This window comes from Delphinapterus leucas, chromosome 20, assembly GCF_059928025.1.
Source record: "Delphinapterus leucas isolate spDelLeu-1000000601 "Yukka" chromosome 20, BTC_Dleu_Yukka2, whole genome shotgun sequence".
NCBI classification, from domain to species: domain Eukaryota; kingdom Metazoa; phylum Chordata; class Mammalia; order Artiodactyla; family Monodontidae; genus Delphinapterus; species Delphinapterus leucas.
Genome location: NC_143148.1, coordinates 15,356,613 through 15,375,515, shown reverse-complemented (window position 1 = coordinate 15,375,515; position 18,903 = coordinate 15,356,613). Strand labels below are relative to the sequence as shown.

The window sequence follows — 18,903 nt, the reverse complement described above, 5'->3', positions numbered from 1 at the left end:
ATCTTCAATAGCAGAGTAGACCAATAAAAAGAAAGAATCAGTGAACTATTGTAGAAGACACCTCGTTTGAAATTATCCAGTCTGGGACTTAATGGAACACCATCAAAAGAAATCCATAGACACAGAATATACGTTAGTGGTTGCCAGTGGTTGGAGGGAAGTAGCGAATGGGAAGTGACTATGTAATGGGTATATGGGATTGTTTTGTTTGGGGGTGGGGTGGGGGTGATGATGAAATGTCCTGGAGCTAGATGTTGGTGATGGAAGCACAACATTGTGAATGCCACTTAATGGTACACTTTAAAATAGTTAAAATAGGGACTTCCCTGGCGGTCCAGTGGTTAGGATGTGGCTCTTTCACTGTTGAGGGCCGGGGTTCAGTACATGGTCAGGGAGCTAAGATCCCACAAGCTGTGCAGTGTAGCCAAAATAAAATATAATAATAAAATAAAAAAGGGACTTTCCTGGTGACACAGTGGTTAAGAATCCACCTGCCAATGGAGGGGACACGGGTATGATCCCTGGTCTGGGAAGATCCCACATGCCACGGGGCAACTAAGCCCATGTGCTGCAACTACTGAGCCTGCATGCTGCAACTACTGAAGCCCAAGTGCCTAGAGCCAGTGCTCCGCAATGCATAGGAGGGACACTGGAATTTTGGTCATAGATTTGTTTACAAGATAAAAAATGTGGTTTGCTTTTCTAAGTACTAAAATCTAAAGGAAGCAGAGTGGTAACAATTATCTGTACTTGAACACAATGAATGGCCACTTGTCATCCCTCTCCAGCAAATCTCCAAGGATTCTCAAATAGCTATAGATGAACAATATGCTATGTTAGCTCAGAAACCAATTGCTGAAATCTCCCACCATGACCACCAACCTGAAATCCACAGTCCCAAACCGAAGAGCTTTCTCTCTCTCTCTGTGGTATCTCACTGCCTTGGCCTAAACAGCCAATATGCACTCATATTCCTACGTAGTTTGAGATTATGTTTTTGTTTATGAATCACTTGGCCTGAAATGGTATTTAGGCTGAGAAAACTGTTGTATCACAGGAAAAATAATGGTCCAAATTGCAGCAGAGGCATCAAGTCAAGTCACTTTAATTTTTCTTTATATTGGTATACCTCCATTAGAGGAGAAATACAGACAAGAAAGCAGGTGGCTTCCTGAACAGAGAAATGGGAATAATCTCTAATAAGGTAAGTTTGACTCATCTTCTAGGCTCACAAGAGAACACAAGTGTATTTTCTACTTGCAAGAAGCCAAAAATTCTGCCTGTAGCCCAGGTTTATTCTAAAATGCTAGGAAGCTCATCTTCCTGATACCTTAATTATGCTTTGGTAACCTCCTCCTTGGCCCCTTTTCCAGCACATAGGCTAGAGAAAGAATGCACTGAAGGCATCATCTATTTGGAAAATGAAGCTTTGCAGTCATTTTCTGTATGAAATGAATTTCAGGCCAGGATATATAATTCAAAACCTAAAAAAACCAAGCAGAAGATGGAGTCACATTTTCTTTTCCAGGGACTATGAACAATGTCAAATATTTAACTTTTCCTTACATTAGAAAGAATGACACCACTTCCCTATCAAGGGAAAATGTATCAATATGTAGGTATAAAATAAAGAGCCACATCCAGTACAAAAAAATTATTTATCCATTAAATTGCATATTTATTAAGGGTATGCAATAAATTAAATGTTCATTATGTTATTTTAAGTGTGTTATTCATAATATATAAGAAAATTTCAAGTGACATTTAAACACTGATTACATGAATAGATTTTATAATATACCAAATAGATTCATTACTCTTTTCTTTTATTGTGGATATCTAGGAAGTAAATTTTCCCCTGAAAACATAATAAAGGTCATTCTCGTCTAGGTGATTTGCACAATCTAATTTAATCTGGAAATAATATATACTTATACATCATTCATCTCCAGACAAATCTATATATAGTATCTTTTGTCTAGATTAATAGTTTATATTGGGACCCCCAAAGTTAACTACTTCCCTGATCAGGTATTACTTCCAGTATTATAAACAATTCTGTGGTGAACAAGCATTCACACATATTTTTGTTCATTTGTCCCAATTTTCCTTAGGATAACTTCTTAAAAGTTGAATCACTGGCCTTTGAGACATGTTACTAAACAGTGCTCATGAGTATGGCTGTTTTCCACTTCTATGCCTACCTTGGTATTCTACATCTTTTAAAATTTTCTCTTCCTAATTAAAAAAAATTCATTTTAACTATTTCTTTTGAGATATTTCTTCTCACTAACTTGATTAAATTTGTGTGTTTATTAGCAGCATTTTTTCTTTTATTAGTTGCCTATTCATATCCATTTTCCATTGCTATGTTCAACTGTTTGTTATTGCTTTCTTTCATTGCATTAAATAATATGTGAAAATTTGCAGTAAAGATACGAATACATTTGCAATTTCTCTCTTTTTTTTTTTTTGGCTGCGCATTGTGGCTTGAGGGATCTTAGTTCCCCAACCAGGGATCCACCTGCGCCCTCGGCATGGAAGTGCAGAGTCCTAACCACTGGACCGCAATGGGAATTCCCTGCAATTTCTCATAGGCTTTGAAGTCACTAAGAGAATGCCTTGTCCTGCCAGTTCTGAGTAGCACTTCACACTCAGAAACATACCTGCTCACAGCAACAATGATGTTGGAGAGTAAGTGTGATATTGTGATTTATAAGAAACAAATACTTGGTCTTTTTCCTGTTTCTTGCACCAGAGCTCCTAAAACCCTTGGAATATCCTGTGCTGAAAGTGATCAAGATGTCTCTTGGTATGTAAATGAGGTAACTTATGGACCACACCTAAGGCTGCAGACTGGTTGCCAGAAGAACCAACCATGTGATTAGTGGGTCAGAACTTTCAGTCCCACACCCCTGACCTCCAGGGAGGGGAGGAGGGCTGGAGGTTGGATCAATCACCAATGGCCAATGATTTAACCAATCATGCCTATGTAATGAAACTTCCATAAAAACCCAAAAGGATGGGGTTCAGAGAGCTTCTGATTTGGTGAAAACGTGGAGATTCAGGGATAGTGGTGCAAGAACACATGGAGATTCAGAGAGGGCATGGAAGCTATGTGCCCTTTCCCTATGCATCTCCTTCATCTGGCTGTTCCTGAGTTATATTGTTTTATAATAAACCAGTAATCCAGCAAGTAAAATGTTCCTGCGAGTTTTGTTAGCTGATCTAGCAAATTAATCAAACCCAAGGAGGGGGTTGTTCAAATCTCCAATCTATAACCCGTTGGTCAGAGGCACAGGTGATAACCTGGGTGCCAGATGCCTGCAACTGGCATCTGAAGTTGGGGGTGGGGAGGTGTAGGACTGGGTCCTTAACCTCTGGGATCTGACACTATCTCCAGGTACACAGAATCAGAATTGAGTCCAATTGCAGGACACCCAGCTGGTGTCCGAGAATTGCTTGGCGGTGTGGGGAACACACACACACGCGCGTGCGCACACACACACACACACACACACACACTGAAATTGGATGCAGAGCTCTTTAGTAAGCAAATATGAGGTTTAGTCTAGGCAATCTACACCTAAGGAGTGAGCAGTGCAACAGTGCCCTCCCTCCCTGGAGAGTGACCAGTAGAAATACATTTGAGGATGCACAAAAACTACCAGCACATCTTCTGTAATTAGAACTCATTCACCCAGCTATTGCCCAGCTTTGGAAAAGCTATTCTCTGGGCACCTTGTTCTACCAATGCAAGTGGCACTATGAGTGTCAAGGCTCTGTAAAGAAGCAGAAGTGCTGGTCAGCAGCAGGCAAGGCAAACATTAAGCATTGGGAAAAATCAGATAGACACTGACTTCAAAGAAAACTCAGTATTGCCTGATAACTTGTGTTATAATATTATCCTACCAATGGCTAGCCTTCATGCCACGAAGATGTATCCATTTTAACAATGTCACTATCTTACCTAACTGAAGATGATAGGTGACATGAGAGAAGACAATAGAAATGAATGTGAACTTAAAGGAAAACGTCATTCTATACAAAAATCTTCATCAAATCCAAATATTGTAAATGTACTTGAAGCAGAGTTCACAGCCATGTAAAACAAACTTATTAGCTGGCATTCTTCTTTTTCTCTTGTTTATGGATTTCAATTTATTTAATGGGTTATAATTAATTATGGAATTTATTGATGGCACAGGAAAAGAATTATTTCAAGTAGTTTTTAAACACTCTATAATTAAGAAGGATATACTCTAAAACAGGAGACAGCAAGCTTTTTCTGTAAAAGGCCAGATAGTAAATGCAGTCTATCCTTATTATTTGCAGATTCCATATTTGCAAACTAACCTACTCGCTAAAATTCATTTGTAACCCCAGAGTCAATACTCCCAGAACCTTTTTAGTCATTCGTTGGCATGTGAAAATTGATGACCAATGAGTCTTCCGACACACATGTTCTCAGCTGAAGTCAAATAGGGGACCCTCTGCCTTCTTGTTTCGGTTCTTTTTTCTAATTAATTTATTTTATTTTATTTATTTTATTTTTGGCTGCGTTGGGGCTTCGTTGCTGAGCACGGGCTTTTCTCTGGTTGCGGCGAATGGGGGCTGCTCTTCATTGCGGTGTGCGGGCTTCTCATTGAGGTGGCTTCTCTTTTTGTGGAGCATGGGCTCTAGGCACGCGGGCTTCAGTAGTTGTGGCACACGGGCTCAGTAGTTGTGGCTTGCGGGGTCTAGAGCGCAGACTCAGTAGTTGCGGCGCATGGGCTTAGTTGCTCCACGGCATGTGGGATCTTCCCAGACCAGGGCTGGAACCTGTGTCCCCTGCATTGGCAGGTGGATTCTTAACCACTGTGCCACCAGGGAAGCCCTTGTTTCTGTTCTTATACCATAAACAAGTATCCTTTTCTCAGTGTTGTTAGTATTTCTTTATTCCTCTCATTTTTGTGCTTTTAAAAAATTTTATTTATTTATTATTATTATTATTGGCTGTGCTGGGTCTTAGTTGTGGTATGTGGGATCTTTAGTTGTGGCATGCATGCAGGATCTAGTTCCCCGACCAGGGATTGAACCCTGGCCCCCTGCATTGGGAGCACAGAGTCTTACCCCCTGGACTACCAGGGAAGTCCCTCATCTTTGTGCTTTTTGTTGGTGATTTTGCTGTTTAAAATGGTCCCCAAGTTTACGCTGAAGTGCTGTCTAGTGTTCCTGAGGGCAAGAAGGATTACAGAGATGTGCCTTACAGAGACAATACATGTGTTAGATAAACTTCATTCAGGAATGAGTTATGCTGTTGTTGGCCTTGAGTACAGTGTCAATAAATCAATAACATATAAAAAGTGTCTTTAAATAGAAACACATAAAACAATGTTATGTATTGACTGGTTGAGGAAAATGTTGTGACCAGATGTTTATAGGAAACTAACTTTGTTTCTCTGCTAGGAGCAACAGTTCACTAATTCAGTGTTTGCAACAACTTTATAGAATATAACTACCATGAATAATGAGAATCCACAGGCCATTCAGTCTATACTAACTTCTCAATTCTGCCCTTGTAGTTCAAATGTAGCCATAGACAATACATAAAGGAGGATGGCTATGTCCCAATAAAACTTTGTGTAGGACCCAAATTGAAATATATAATTTTCACACCTCATGAAATATTCTTGATTATTATCGTTGATTTTTTAAACCATTAAAAAAACACAGACACCATAGACACTCACTAGCTATACAACAGGTGGCAGGCCAGATTTGGCCTGCAGGCTATAGCTTGCCAACCCCTGCTTTAAAAGAACTACAGTCTAAAATTATATTTACTGGCTTGATTGTTAGTAATAATATTGGTATTACAATTTTCAACTATTTTATAGCAATTCTAGGCTAAGGGAAATAAATAAGTATGTTAATATTACTAGGAACTAGGATTTCTGTTAGAGAAAAGAAGCAGAAATATAAAATAAAAAGTAAGAATAAAACTCTGTAATGTTAAATTTGAATTAGTAATGTCAGTATGGACTCATGCTTTGAGTCTTTCTTGCCCTCCTTGAACATAGGGAAAATAGTGTCTAATCCAGGACTCAAGATATCTGACTTCCTAATCCTGGACTGTCTGCTCTAGCCATACTGCTTCTCTTTTGTGTAAAGATGTTTTTGCATAGACTAGGGCTTCTTAAATCTTCCTAACAAAACCCCCTTTCCCATGAGAGGGAAAGCCCACTCATGGGAATTTGGGGCAGAAGCAAATCAACTACTCTATGCCGAAATTTCCTTTGAAATCTTATTTTTAAAGTAATGCTTATTTGCATTTTTCTCCATAAGAAGCCTGTGATTAAATGTGAAATGATTTCCCAGAAAAATCCGTTTTTTCACTAAATCCTTCAGTAAAGTTGACGCTCCTTGAAGATGCAATATTCCTTTCCCTCTTCAGAGCTGAGGAGAATGAGGCTCCTGGTCACATCCAATCATCCAGATAGCCACCTCCTCAGTCCTGCAGGAACATACCAGAAGCACACACACTCGCCACACAATCAGGCAGGTCGTTTCTAAGACACACACTGAGTGACTCACATCCAGGGTCTGCAGAGAAGGCCCAAGGAAAACAAATCTATCAAAACCGAGCCACAGAAATGCTCAATTACAGACACGTTCACAGAAACGCAACCTCATGCACTCACAGTCAGCTCCACTATCTCACAGGCCCTCACAACATTCTCAGTCCGACACAGCCCGACACAATTCCAGTCATAAAATCTTCATAAACCGTATTCCAATCCCAGCAGTCGCACCATCTCAAACACAACCAGCCACATTCAATGAAAAAAATCGCATCCGGAACCACTCCAAAGACAGATACACAAGCGCTGTCCTTGGTCATGGACCTCTCCGGTTGGCCCCGCGGAGAGTCCTATTTTCGCATACACATCCCTCTTTAATGCGCCTGTAGTCCGTCCCCGCCCCGCTCCGGCCCAGCCGCGACTTCCTGAGGACAAAGAGCCGAGAACCCCGCCCCACTGAGGAGCGACTGGATCTCGGGCTCACTCGACACATCCCACGCAAAGCAGCTCACTCAATGACGCTCCGCCCCCTGGGGCTCGGCCGCGCCTGCGCACTCAGTGCGTGCAGCCTTCGCTCCCAACAAGCCCCGCGCGCGGCCCGTTAGGCTCCGGGGGCTGTGGACTTACTTGAGGTGTCGCGCGCTCTCTTCCACTGGGCATCACCGTGAGACGGGTTCGGTGCCCCAGGTGAGCAGTCCTGGCTCGGAGCATTTGTTCTGGCCATCGGTAGGAAAGGCGTTGCGGCCCGGGGATGAGGGAGAGGGAAGGGAAGCGCTACAGCACCTCAGAGTGTTGGGAGCCCAGCATCTCAGCCCCGAGTGGGCGTGAGAACCGCGGAGGTGTAACGGTGTGGTGTGTCTGTGGGCGTGACTTCACCGGGGTATGGCATCGGGACTGTGTGCGGTTGTGAGGCTGGAACTAGTGGGTGATGGCGTTTGTGTGACTGAATGGGGTGCAGAGCCTCTTGTGTGACCGTCGGTTGCCGTGGACTGGGTGACTCCGACCCTAGCGTCACGGCTGAATCTTCTGCCAGCCGCAGAGAAATGGCCCCCAGTCAGGTAACTGAGAGCCAGAGAAAAGACTCCCAGCAAAAAGACTCAGACCCGTCTTGGGATAAGAATGTTAGAACTGAACATGCCCCCCAGGCTGGCTCCTGGGAGTATTCCCAGCGCACTACATTCTCCGGCGGGCGCACGCGGACACACGCACGGCTGCTCACACAGCTCCGCACTTTCCACCTGCAGGTTTCGGAGCCACGGAATTCCCTCTCCGCACAACCGTGGCCCTGGCTTTTCTCTATTACTGGTAAGAGTCAGTACCCTTCCTCTTCCTTACTCTGGGCGTGAGTGGGTGGTGGGTGGTGGGGACAGATGCGGTCGTGACGTGCCCTAATTTAGCCGGCGTGGGCAGGGCTCCAAGGAAGGCCTATATTGTCTTAAGATTCCCTTCTTCCTCAGTCTTGTCACACTAAGAAAAGGGTTCTGATGAGGAGGAGGAATGAATTCCTACTGCCCACTTAAAAGTCAAGGTCAAGACGAGCGGGTATTTCCACTTGTTCTGTGAAATGCATTTTTATTTTTTAGAACCTGTAAACATTTGCTTCCTTCTGCTTAGTATGACCTGTCCATTAATTTGATATGTAGTTCCCCTCCCTAGTGCCTATATGCATATATCCATGTGGCAGATACTTCCCCTTACTTCTGAGAGCTTTCTTTTTTTTAACTATGTGTAAAGGTCTTATAACAGTGCCTGATACTTCATAAGTACTTAATAAACATTAGCTATTTGTTGTTAAGTGGTGATTTGGAGCAATTCCCCATCGGCCTCCAATAGATCAGGAAAAATGGAAATACCATGCTAATTGTGTTGAACATTTCCTAGTTTAAAAAATTGAGGTGCTCCAGGGAACTCTACTCAATGCTCTGCAGTGACCTAAATGTGGAGGAAATCCAAAAAAGAGGGGCTATATGTATAGGTATAGCTGATTCACTTTGCTGTACAGTAGAAACTAACACAACATTGTAAAGCAACTATACTCCAATAAAAATTTAAAAACAAAATGAGGTACTCAAATGGTTTGAATAGGAATTCTTAACTAGTGGTAATTTAAATCCATTTGGGGCTTTCACTTTACCAGAAACCCTTTGAGATTGTATGTGAAATTATAATAGTTGATAATATGCCATTTTTCTGGGAAGGAAGTGCATAATTTAATGAGATTATCAAACATGACCCAAAAAGATTCAGATCCATTGGCCTAGAATCAAAGGCTAATGTCTGAGAATGTTCTTTGAAATAAGAACTATATAAAATTAGTATCTATGGGAATTCCCTGGGGGTCCAGTGGTTAAGACTCCACGCTTTCACTGCCGTGGGCCACTGGGTTCAATCCCAGGTCAGGGAACTAAGATTCTGTAAGCTGCGTGGTGCAGCCAAAAATAAATAAAATAAGGTAAGATAAGATCAATTAAAATGTGTCTAATTATAGGAAATTATTAAATAAATCACATTCCATCCATATGATGCAATTTTATGCCATTGGTATTGACTCATGAGAAGGAAAAGAAGTAAAATGATCAATTTTAAGCAATAGTTAAAGTTTTGAACAAGATGACTCAAGACATTTTTAGTTATGTATGAATTCCTTTTAATAAACTAGGGGTTTGTGTGACATTTTGCAATGATATATCTAATATGAAAATTTAATAGTTATTCAGTGGAGAAAGGAGGAGGTAAAGCATCCGTTGCATACCAAATACTGTTCTGTCTGCTTTGGTATACTCTTTCTAAATTTGGGAATGCTGTTTACCTTCATTGTGTTCAGTTACAGGAGAAGGATTGTGAAGATAGCTTATCGTTTTGATGAACAGTAAAAGAACAGTTATTTATTTCTGCCATGCTAATTTGTGTGTGCGTGTGTGTGTGTCTGTGTGTGTGTGTGTGTAGAACCCTCTCATGTCACAGGCCTATGACTCACATTTCTCTTAACAACTGGAAGGTACTCCCTCTCCCAACTCTATTTTATTTGTATGGAAATAGTAATTTAATTTTTGTTTCTGATGATAGAATTCATGCAGGTTTATTGTAAAAAGAAAAAAAATGCAGGAACCTAAGGAAGTTTTAAGAAAAAAATTTTAAATGCCCTTAGTCGCATCATCCAGAGTTAATGAATATTACAATTCTGATGTTTGTTTTTCCAAATATTTTTTTGTGCACTTGTGTATATATGTTTGGTTTGCAAAATAGAATCATAAAAATTGGTTATTTAAAAAGATAAAGACTCTCCAACACTATGAAAAAGCAATCCAGTGCAGTCATAAGATTTATTATATTGTTATGCCTATACAGGGTAAAGGGGAGTGCAATGGTTCCCCTCTAATTTGAAAAACTTTTCAAGAATTTACACTTTTTAGTTATGGAGGCATTGATTTTTGTTAATTACTTTCTTAAGCCTAGTTCTAAAATTTATTGATGCTGTTAAGAAAGGCCAGTTGTGAAAATCTCAAAAAATTTACTGTTAAGAAAAAAGAGAAAGGGCATGCTAGTATTAAAATTATTAGAGGGCTTCCCTGGTGGCTCAGTGGTTGAGAATCCACCTGCCAGTGCAAGGGACACGGGTTTGAACCCTGCTCCTGGAGGATCCCACATGCCGTGGAGCAACTAGGCCCGTGCGCCACAGCTACTGAGCCTGCGCTCTAGAGCCCGCGAGCCACAACTACCAAGCCCATGAGCCACAGCTACTGAGGCTGCGTGCCACAACTACTGAAGCCCGCGCGCCTGGAGCCCATGCTCCGCAACATGAGAAGCCACCGCAATGAGAAGCCCGCGCACCGCAACGAAGAGTAGTCCCCACTCACCGCAACTAGAGAAAGCCTGCACGTAGCAATGAAGACCCAATGCGGCCAAAAAATAAATGTTCCTTAAAAAAAAATTATTAGAGATGATTTATCAAAAATTTAAAATTTTTAATTAAAAATTGTTAAAGATAATTTTCTTTAATAAATAGAATGGACATGTCATGTTTTTCATTTTATTCAGTGCTTATAATAAGCTGCTTTAAGTTCTTTATATTAACGGTTCACAACAACCCTATAAGATAGATACTGTATTTTTTTGATGTGGTCCATTTTTAAAGTCTTTATTGAATTTGTTACAGTATTGCTTCTGTTTTTATGTTTTCATTTTTTGGCTTCCAGGCATGTGGGATCTTAGCTCCCTGACCAGGGATCGAACCTGTACCCCCTGCATTGGGAGGCGAAGTCTTAACCACTGGACCACCAGGGACGTCCCCTAGATACTGTTATTATTCTCCAGTTTTTCTATGAGGGAACAGAGGCACTGAAAATTAGTAACGTGTCCAAAGCCTCCTAGTTGATAACTGTCAGAGCTTAGATTCACATACTGGATCCTGACAACAAAGCCTGTGTTTTTCATATGTGAGAGTCAATCACCTCCCAACATTGTGCATATTCTTTTTAGTCTGCCTAGTGTACTTGGCAGTTTATCATGGATATCTTTCTTCATTAATTAATATGAACCAGTATCATCATTATTAATAATTGTATAATATGCCATCATACAGTGGAACATAATTTATTTAGCTTGTTGACTATTGTTAGGTATTCTTTTGGTTATAAATTATTCTTTGAAGAACTTCCTTGCATATACTCCTTTGTGTATACTTTTACAAATATTCCCTAAGGATAAATTCCTAGAATTGGAATTTCTAGGTTAAATTATCAGACATTTAAAAAGAACTCATATCATGCCAGATCCTGTGCTAGTGCTTGGGGAAAATACAGTAACTAAAATCCTTAAGTTGCTTTTTATCTATCAAGGTAGATAAACCTCTACAGGAGTAAGACTAAAATAAAGTCAATGAAGAAGTCTGATGGCATGGCTTGGGAGTTCCTGGAAAGGAGACATCATCTGATTATAGCAAGCACTATCAGGTTGTGACCAAATAGTACCAAACCCATCAGATTTCTGTGGAGGTCATTGGATTTTATGTAATAAGCTTTGTCTCACAGTTTATTTTTTCCTCATGACGTTGATGCAGGGCGAGACCAACAGAAGAAAGACAATTCATTAGCTCTTTGGAGGGCATCGTGACTAAAATGACTAATTCAGAACCAAGATAAGTTCATCAGTCAAAAAGTTATGAGAGGAAAAAAAAAAAAAAAAAAAAAGTTATGAGAGGCAGCAGAAACTTAGAAATCATAGAGTTGGTTCAGATATTGGGAGCTGAAATAAATGAAAAAATAGCAGCTTTTTTCCTCCAGGTTCAAGGGATGACTGCTTTAAAAAATCTCTTTCACCTACTTGAAGAAGAAGTTCCTGTTTATAAAATTTTAAAATATATATATATTTCAAGGGTATATATGGCCATATAAAATTATGAAGTACATGTAAGCAAAAAGAAGAAAATTATGAAGTACATGTAAGCAAAAAAGAAAATTATGAAGTACATGTAAGCAAAAAGAAGAAAATTAGTACATGTAAGCAAAAAGAAGAAAAAATGTAGAAATAGCAATCTTTGCAGATTTTTTTCTGTGTGTTGATGCTTGTTAGTACCTCTTTATGCCAATATATATGTATACTTTACAAATATAATTATAATAACATTTCATTTTATTTTTCTAAAGACTGCATATCTTGAATATTTTGTATGTCTGTGTACTTTCTAAAGCTTAAATTTATATAATATTTTCCATCAACTATGCCTCAATCGAAAAAAATTTTTAATAATAAAGGTTAGCATTTAGTGATTACTTTGCACATACATGAATATATAGATACATATAGGTGTTTTTACCTGCCATGACAGGATCACAGTACTCACAACTGTTGTTACCTGCATTCTTCACTCAGCAACATGTAGTAAACATATTTCCATCTTTCCTATTAAAGATCTACATCATAATTTTAATTTTTGTATTTTTATTTATTAAAATTTTTTAAAAAATTTATTTATTTTATATTGCCTGCATTGGGTCTTCGTTGCTGCGTGTGGGCTTTTCTCTGGTTGTGGCGAGTGGGGGCTATTCTTCATTGTGGTGTGCAGGCTTCTCATTGCGGGGGCTTTTCTTGTGTGGCTCGCGGGCTCTAGGCATGCAGGCTCAGTAGTTGTGGCGCACGGGCTTAGTTGCTCTGGGGCATGTGGGATCTTCCCGGACCAGGGCTTGAACCCGTGTCCCCTGCATTGGCAGGTGGATTCTTAACCACTGCACCACCAGGGAAGCCCTACATCATAATTTTTAAATGGAAAGTTTTTTCACTCTATGGATGCTTTATAATTTATTAAATCTATTTCTACTGAAGGATGCTTCAGTTCTGGAAAGCTTTTTTCCCCTAGGAATAATGTCTGTCAGCACACTTTTACATTTTTGTCCATATATACAATTATTTAATATTTTCTTTAATCCCATAAGTTAGAATTTCTGCATCAAAGGGTTTTCATGGTTTAAATGCTGCTTGTACCTACTTTAAATTTTGTGCAGTCTACAGGTTAGAATGTTCATATCCTTATAGGCTTGCTAATATGGACATCAGTACTCTTAAAATGAGGTTTAATATCTTTAGGTAATTTGATGTGTTATTTCTATGTTTTAGTGAGTCATACCTCCTCATGTTTCTCTCACTGGGACAAGAGATTCTGGGTTTCAGGGGCAAGAGCTAGAGGTGAAAGAGAGCTGACTTTGTGGTTAGAAAAATAAGGATTTCAAATGCAGCTTTGCTACTTATTAACTGAATTTCTGCAAGTGATTTCACTTCTTTTAGTGTGAATTTTCTGATCCATTGCATAGATAGGATAATTACGATACTACATAGCAATCCTGCAGATACAATTAACATATAAAATACCTATCATATAGAAGTCCTTTTTTTCCTCTTCTTTTTTTAATTGATGTATAATTGACATAGAACACTGTTTTAATTTCAAGTGTACAACATAATGATTTGATATTTGCATATATTGCAAAATGATCACAGTAAGTCTAGTTAACATCTGTAGACATGCATGGTTACAATTTTCTTTTTCTTGTGATAAGAACTGCTCTCTTAGAAGCTTTCAAATATGCAATACTATATTATATATATATATATAAACTATATCACCATGCTATACATTACAACCCATGACATTAATTTTAAAACTAGAAGTTTGTCCCTTTGCCCCCCCACTTCAACCATATCATCCTCTCCACCCCTCCCATCCCCCCACCTCTGGAAGCTACTAATCTGTTCTTTGTATCTGTGAGCTTGGTTAGAGTTTGTGTTTTTTTAATTTTACATATAAGCAAGATTATACAGTATTTGTTTTTCTGTGTCTGACTTATTCCGCTTAGCATGATGCACTCAAGGTCCGTCTGTGTTGCTGAAAATGGCAAATTTTTATTCTTTTTTTTTTTTCTTACCATAAATTTTACTGAAAAAGAAGAAAAAACTTAACGGGCCAAAGTAGAAGGGACTTTCCCTTCTTGAAAAAGTTGCAATCTTGAAACCGCTTAGTATTCTTCCGCCTTGAAAAATAAGCCCACCCGTCTCGCCCCAAGGTCGCTCAGTGACCTCTGCAGAGAAGGGTCGAGGAGCACAGCCGGTGACCCAAACTGCTGACCAGGGGAGGGGCGGAGCTGGGACATGGGGGTGAGGCCTGAGGCTGGTGTTGATCCAGCGCGAGGGATAATCCCCTGGAGTCGAGGTGGGCTCCAGCCAGTGCCACTTGTGCCGCCCGGGTAGATGCTGGGGACAGAAGTATCCCTGGTGGATGCCTTCAACTCTGAAAATGGCCAGGGTATTTTGTCAAATTTCCCTTTATTCCCTTATTTCTTGAATAAATAAAATCAAGGGGTGGGGGCAGAAGCGGCAATGCACACACCTCGCCCCCGCCCCTTCCGCCCGGCGGGAGACACGTCCCCGGCCGGCCTTCCTTCGCAGGAGGTCCAAATCCATCCGGCCGGTGGGCCAGGGCGTGCGCCCGCGAAGTCAGCCACCAACCCCAACCACGCCAAACTTTTATACTTTTTATGGCTGAATAATATTCCTGTGTGTGTGTGTTTCACATTTTCTTTATCAATTAATCCATCGATGGACATTTAGGTTGTTTCCATAATTTGGCTGTTGTAAATAATGTTGCAGTGAACATGGGGATGCATAAATCTTTTCAAATTAGTGTTTTCATTTTCTTCAGAAAATACCTAGTAGTGCAATTGCTGGATCATATGGTAGGTCTATTTTTAATTTTTTGAGAAACCTCCATACTGTTTTCCATAATGGCTGTACCAATTTACATTCCTGCCAACAGTGCACAAAGGTTCCCTTTTCTCCACATTCTTGCCAACATTTGTTATTTCTTGTCTTTTTGATAATAGCCATTCTAACAGGTGTATGATGATATCTCATTGTGGTTTTGGTTTGCATTTCCCTGACAATTGTGATGTTGGGCATCTTTTCATGTACCTGCTGGCCATCTGTTATGACTTCTTTGGAAAAATGTCTATTTAGATCTGCCCATTTTTTAATCAAGATTCTTTTTTTTGCTATTGTATGGGTTCTTTATATATTTTGGAATTGATCCCTTATTAGATATATGATTTGCAAATATTTTCTCCTATTCAGTAGGTTGCCTTTTCATTTTGTTGATGATTCCTTTGCTGTGCAGAAGATTTTTAGTTTGATGTAGTCCCACTTGTTTATTTTTGCTTTTGTTGCCTTTACTTTTAGTGTCAAAAAATCATCACCAAGACCTATGTCTAGGCACTTACCTCCTGCGTTTTCTTCTAGGAGTTTTACGGTTTCAGGTCTTAAACATTCAAGTCTTTAATCCATTTTGAGTTCATTTTTGTGCATGGTATGAAATAGTGGTCCAGTTTCATTCTTTTGCATGTGGCTGTCTGGTTTTCCCAACACCATTTATTGAAGAGACTGTCCTTTTCCCACTGTATATTCTTGGCTCCTTTTTGTAAATTAATTGATCATGTACACATGGGTTTTATTTCTGGGCTCTCTATTCTGTTCCATTGACCTATATAGCTGTTTTTTTTTTTTGCAGGGGGGGCAATATCATATTGTTTTGATTACTGTAGCTTTGTAATATAGTTTGAAATCAGGAAGCATGATGCCTCCAGATTTTTTCTTCTTTCTCAAGATTGCTTTGGCTATTTGGGGCCTTTTGTGGTTCCATACAACTTTTAGGGTTGTTTGTTCTAGTTCTGTGGAATATTCCAGTGGAATTTTGATAGAGATTGCATTTAATCTGTAGATTGCTCTGGGCAGTATGGACATTTTAACAATATTAATTCTTCTAATTTATGAACATTGAATATCTTTCTATTTATTTGCATCATCTTCAGTTTCTTTCATCAGTGTCTTATAGTTTTCAGTGTACAGGTCTATTTAACCTCCTTGGTTAAATATATTCCTAGTTATTTTATTCTTTTGATGCAATTATAAATGGGATTGTTTTCTTAATTTCTCTTTCTTATAGTTCATTATTAGTAGATATAAATGCACCTGATTTTTGTAAATTGATTTTGTATCCTGCAACTTTACTGAATTCTTTTATTCTAACAGTTTTCCTGTGGGGTCCTTAGGATTTTCTATATATAATATAGAGATAGTTTTACTTCTTCCTTTCCAGTTTGGATGCCTTTTATTTCATTTTCTTGTGAAAAGTCTTGATAAATAGATATATGTTATTGTCTAACTGCTGACAACATGAATTCACACCTCTTCAGCCTAGGTTGTAAGAAACAGAATGACAGATGAAGTCATCCAGGAAAGCAATGTGGATGATTCTGATTGAAAATAGTTATGAGCCCAGAGGATTCTGGAAGTTATTGTTCTGACTGCAGGCAGGCAGGGCTGCCAGTGCAGTAATTTCTCAGTGGTAACGGCTGCTAGCATTGGTCCTATGGATTTCTCTCTTTGTATCTGTTTAATTTAAGCAGGCTTGTGAGGTTTTGAAAGAGATTCTGGTTTAGATGATGTGGTCCCTTATCAGCCCTGAAATTTATAAGTAGGGATTAGATTTGTCCATACTTCCTCAGATTTCCGTGTGTGTGTGTGTGTGTGTGTGTGTGTGTGTGTGTGGTGGGGAGGTCCAGGGAGGGGAAAGAATATATTAAACTGAGTCATTTTGAGAGTTCTGAGGCCTATCTCATGGCCCCCTTTTTCTCCCCCTAGCTCTGGCCTCTGTGAACTGTGCTTCTCCAGGCAAGTAAACCCCAAGGAGGACTGACCAGTTCTTGAATTTCTAAACCATGGCCCATGTAAGTTGCTGTTTCTTTCACCTTCTGGAAGTTAAGTTCCTATAAACTTTTCTTTATCCTGAAACTTCTTACTTATCAGAGCCCCATCTAAGGACCCATTTCCTCCAAATCCAGTGAGAGATGAGGCCAAATAAATAGTACAATGCCCTCCTTGTGAGTCCTCTTTTTTCCAGTCATTGTTCATGTATTCATTGAACAAATCATTCAGCATCTGTTATATGTGCTCAGTCTTCTGCTAAAAGCTGCAGTGGAGCAGAAATGAAATCCCTTTAGGGAGACATTTCACCATCTCTTTTGAGTAGTTGAGAGAGTATGGGCCCATTTGACTGCTCATGGGAAATCGCTAAATTTTTTCCAAACTTGAGTTTTCCAAGTAGGTAAGATTTGCTGTTGGTTGACCTCAGCCTCAGTACATGGTGAGATCTCATGCTTTATGAGGCTTTTAGGACTAGGTAGGATTATGGTTGGGTCTTGTATGCAGGGAGCTCAAGTATCTTCTCTGGAAATCCCTAAGAGTTGTATACCATTTATATTGGAACTGGATGAGCTAGTCTAGAATGACATCTTTGTGATTCTGGATCACCAGTATCCAGAATCTACATCAATATCCTCTAACTCGGGAATAATGAATGCATACAGTGAGGGATGGAAAATGATAGATAAGATCATGCAGATATCTATTGCATAGACTATTATACAACCAATTTTTTAAATTTCATAAAAGAATTTGTCATAAATGGGGAAATGTTTATGATCTGATTCAATGGTGAACTTGGAAGAAAGTTTTAATTGTATTCAGATCCTTTTCCAACATAGAGATATCATAGGAAAACTTTTTTTAAAAAATCTTGTTCTTTAAGGGGAAAGGGTGGAAGAACACATATTTTGAGAATTTGTGAGGGAGACATACAACAGACAGAAGGCTTATACACAGTATTTCATTTAATTAGAAAACTGAGGGACTTCCCTGGTGGTCCAATGGGTAAGATTCCACGCTCCCAGTGCAAGGGGCCCGGGTTTGTGCCCTGGTCAGGGAACTAGGTCCCGCATGCATGCCGCAACTAAGAGTCCGCATGCTGCAACTAAGAAGTCTGCATACTGCAACTAAAGATCCTGCATGCCACAACTAAGACCTGGCACAGCATAAATAAATACATACATACATAAATACATGCATACATACTGATTATTTATTTCCCAGATGTGTTTGGATAGTTAAGATATGCTAGAGTATACAAGAGGCTGTATCTGTAGCAACAGGATCCTTCAGGAACATATAGGCATCCTGCTTCAAGCACACTCATTTCCTAACTACTGTGTTACGGGCTTCCAGCCCAAGCCTGTTTGCTTGCTTTATGATCCATTTCCTGCAGTATCTCTTCCATTTTTTTCTCCCATCTTAAAACAAATATTCTTTAATTTCAGTTTTATGGTTTGTCATTTCAGGGATCAGTGATGTTCAGTGATGTGTCCATAGATTTCTCTCAGGAGGAGTGGGACTACCTGGACTTGGAACAGAGGGATTTGTATAGAGATGTAATGTTGGAGAACTACAGCAACTTGGTCTCATTGGGTAAGGTTATCTGCCTCTAGAAATTTAGACTCTGTTCTCTGCAAAATTAGCTTTCTTCTCTAGAAATTTCAGGAATATCTTTCAAGAAACTATCTAAATTTCTGCTCCCTGTTCTCAAGGGAATGGTTTGAGCTCTTTTTGTTGGGAAGTGAGCACCTTCACTAAGCGTATTCATCTTGCCCATCCTTATGTGGCCTTCAGGTCTTCCTTAATGATGAAAGGACTGGGTCTGAAATCTGTGTCAAAGAAAGCAGGCTTCACTTTGTATCTGAACTTGGAATTGCTATAGGTGTTTTGTTATTTGTTGGTATACCTATAAGGAAAATAGCTAGACCTTATATCTTGGTTTTTCTCTGACTCTCAGATGAACACATAATTTTTTTAGTGGTAAGTGGTATCAACCGGATTTATTTACAGTTCAAGAGAACTCATGTCTTATGTTAGTAAACAAACATATTCACTCCAACCTACTTTTATGATTAAAAGTTAAAAATCC

At 39.5% G+C, this 18,903-nt stretch overlaps 1 protein-coding gene across 5 annotated transcripts in view; it reads left to right on the top strand.

Moving 5' to 3' along the window:
* ZFP82 (ZFP82 zinc finger protein) overlaps positions 1–18,903 on the top strand; it is a 96,584-nt gene that overhangs the window by 57,651 nt on the left and 20,030 nt on the right. For 2 of the 5 annotated variants that reach the window (XR_016390859.1, XM_030761370.2), the window contains exons 1-4: positions 7,032–7,250; positions 7,808–7,868; positions 16,749–16,834; positions 18,281–18,407. The exons of 1 other annotated variant lie outside the window; for it this stretch is intronic. Coding sequence is in view for 3 of the 4 variants with exons in the window: in XM_030761370.2 (XP_030617230.1) it covers positions 16,826–16,834; positions 18,281–18,407 (136 nt within the window). In the remaining variant the exon portion in view is untranslated. Of the gene's footprint in view, positions 1–7,031; positions 7,251–7,276; positions 7,869–16,748; positions 16,835–18,280; positions 18,408–18,903 lie in introns of those variants that run through there. 2 more of the 5 variants (XM_030761371.2, XM_089902293.1) reach the window with 2 other exon arrangements.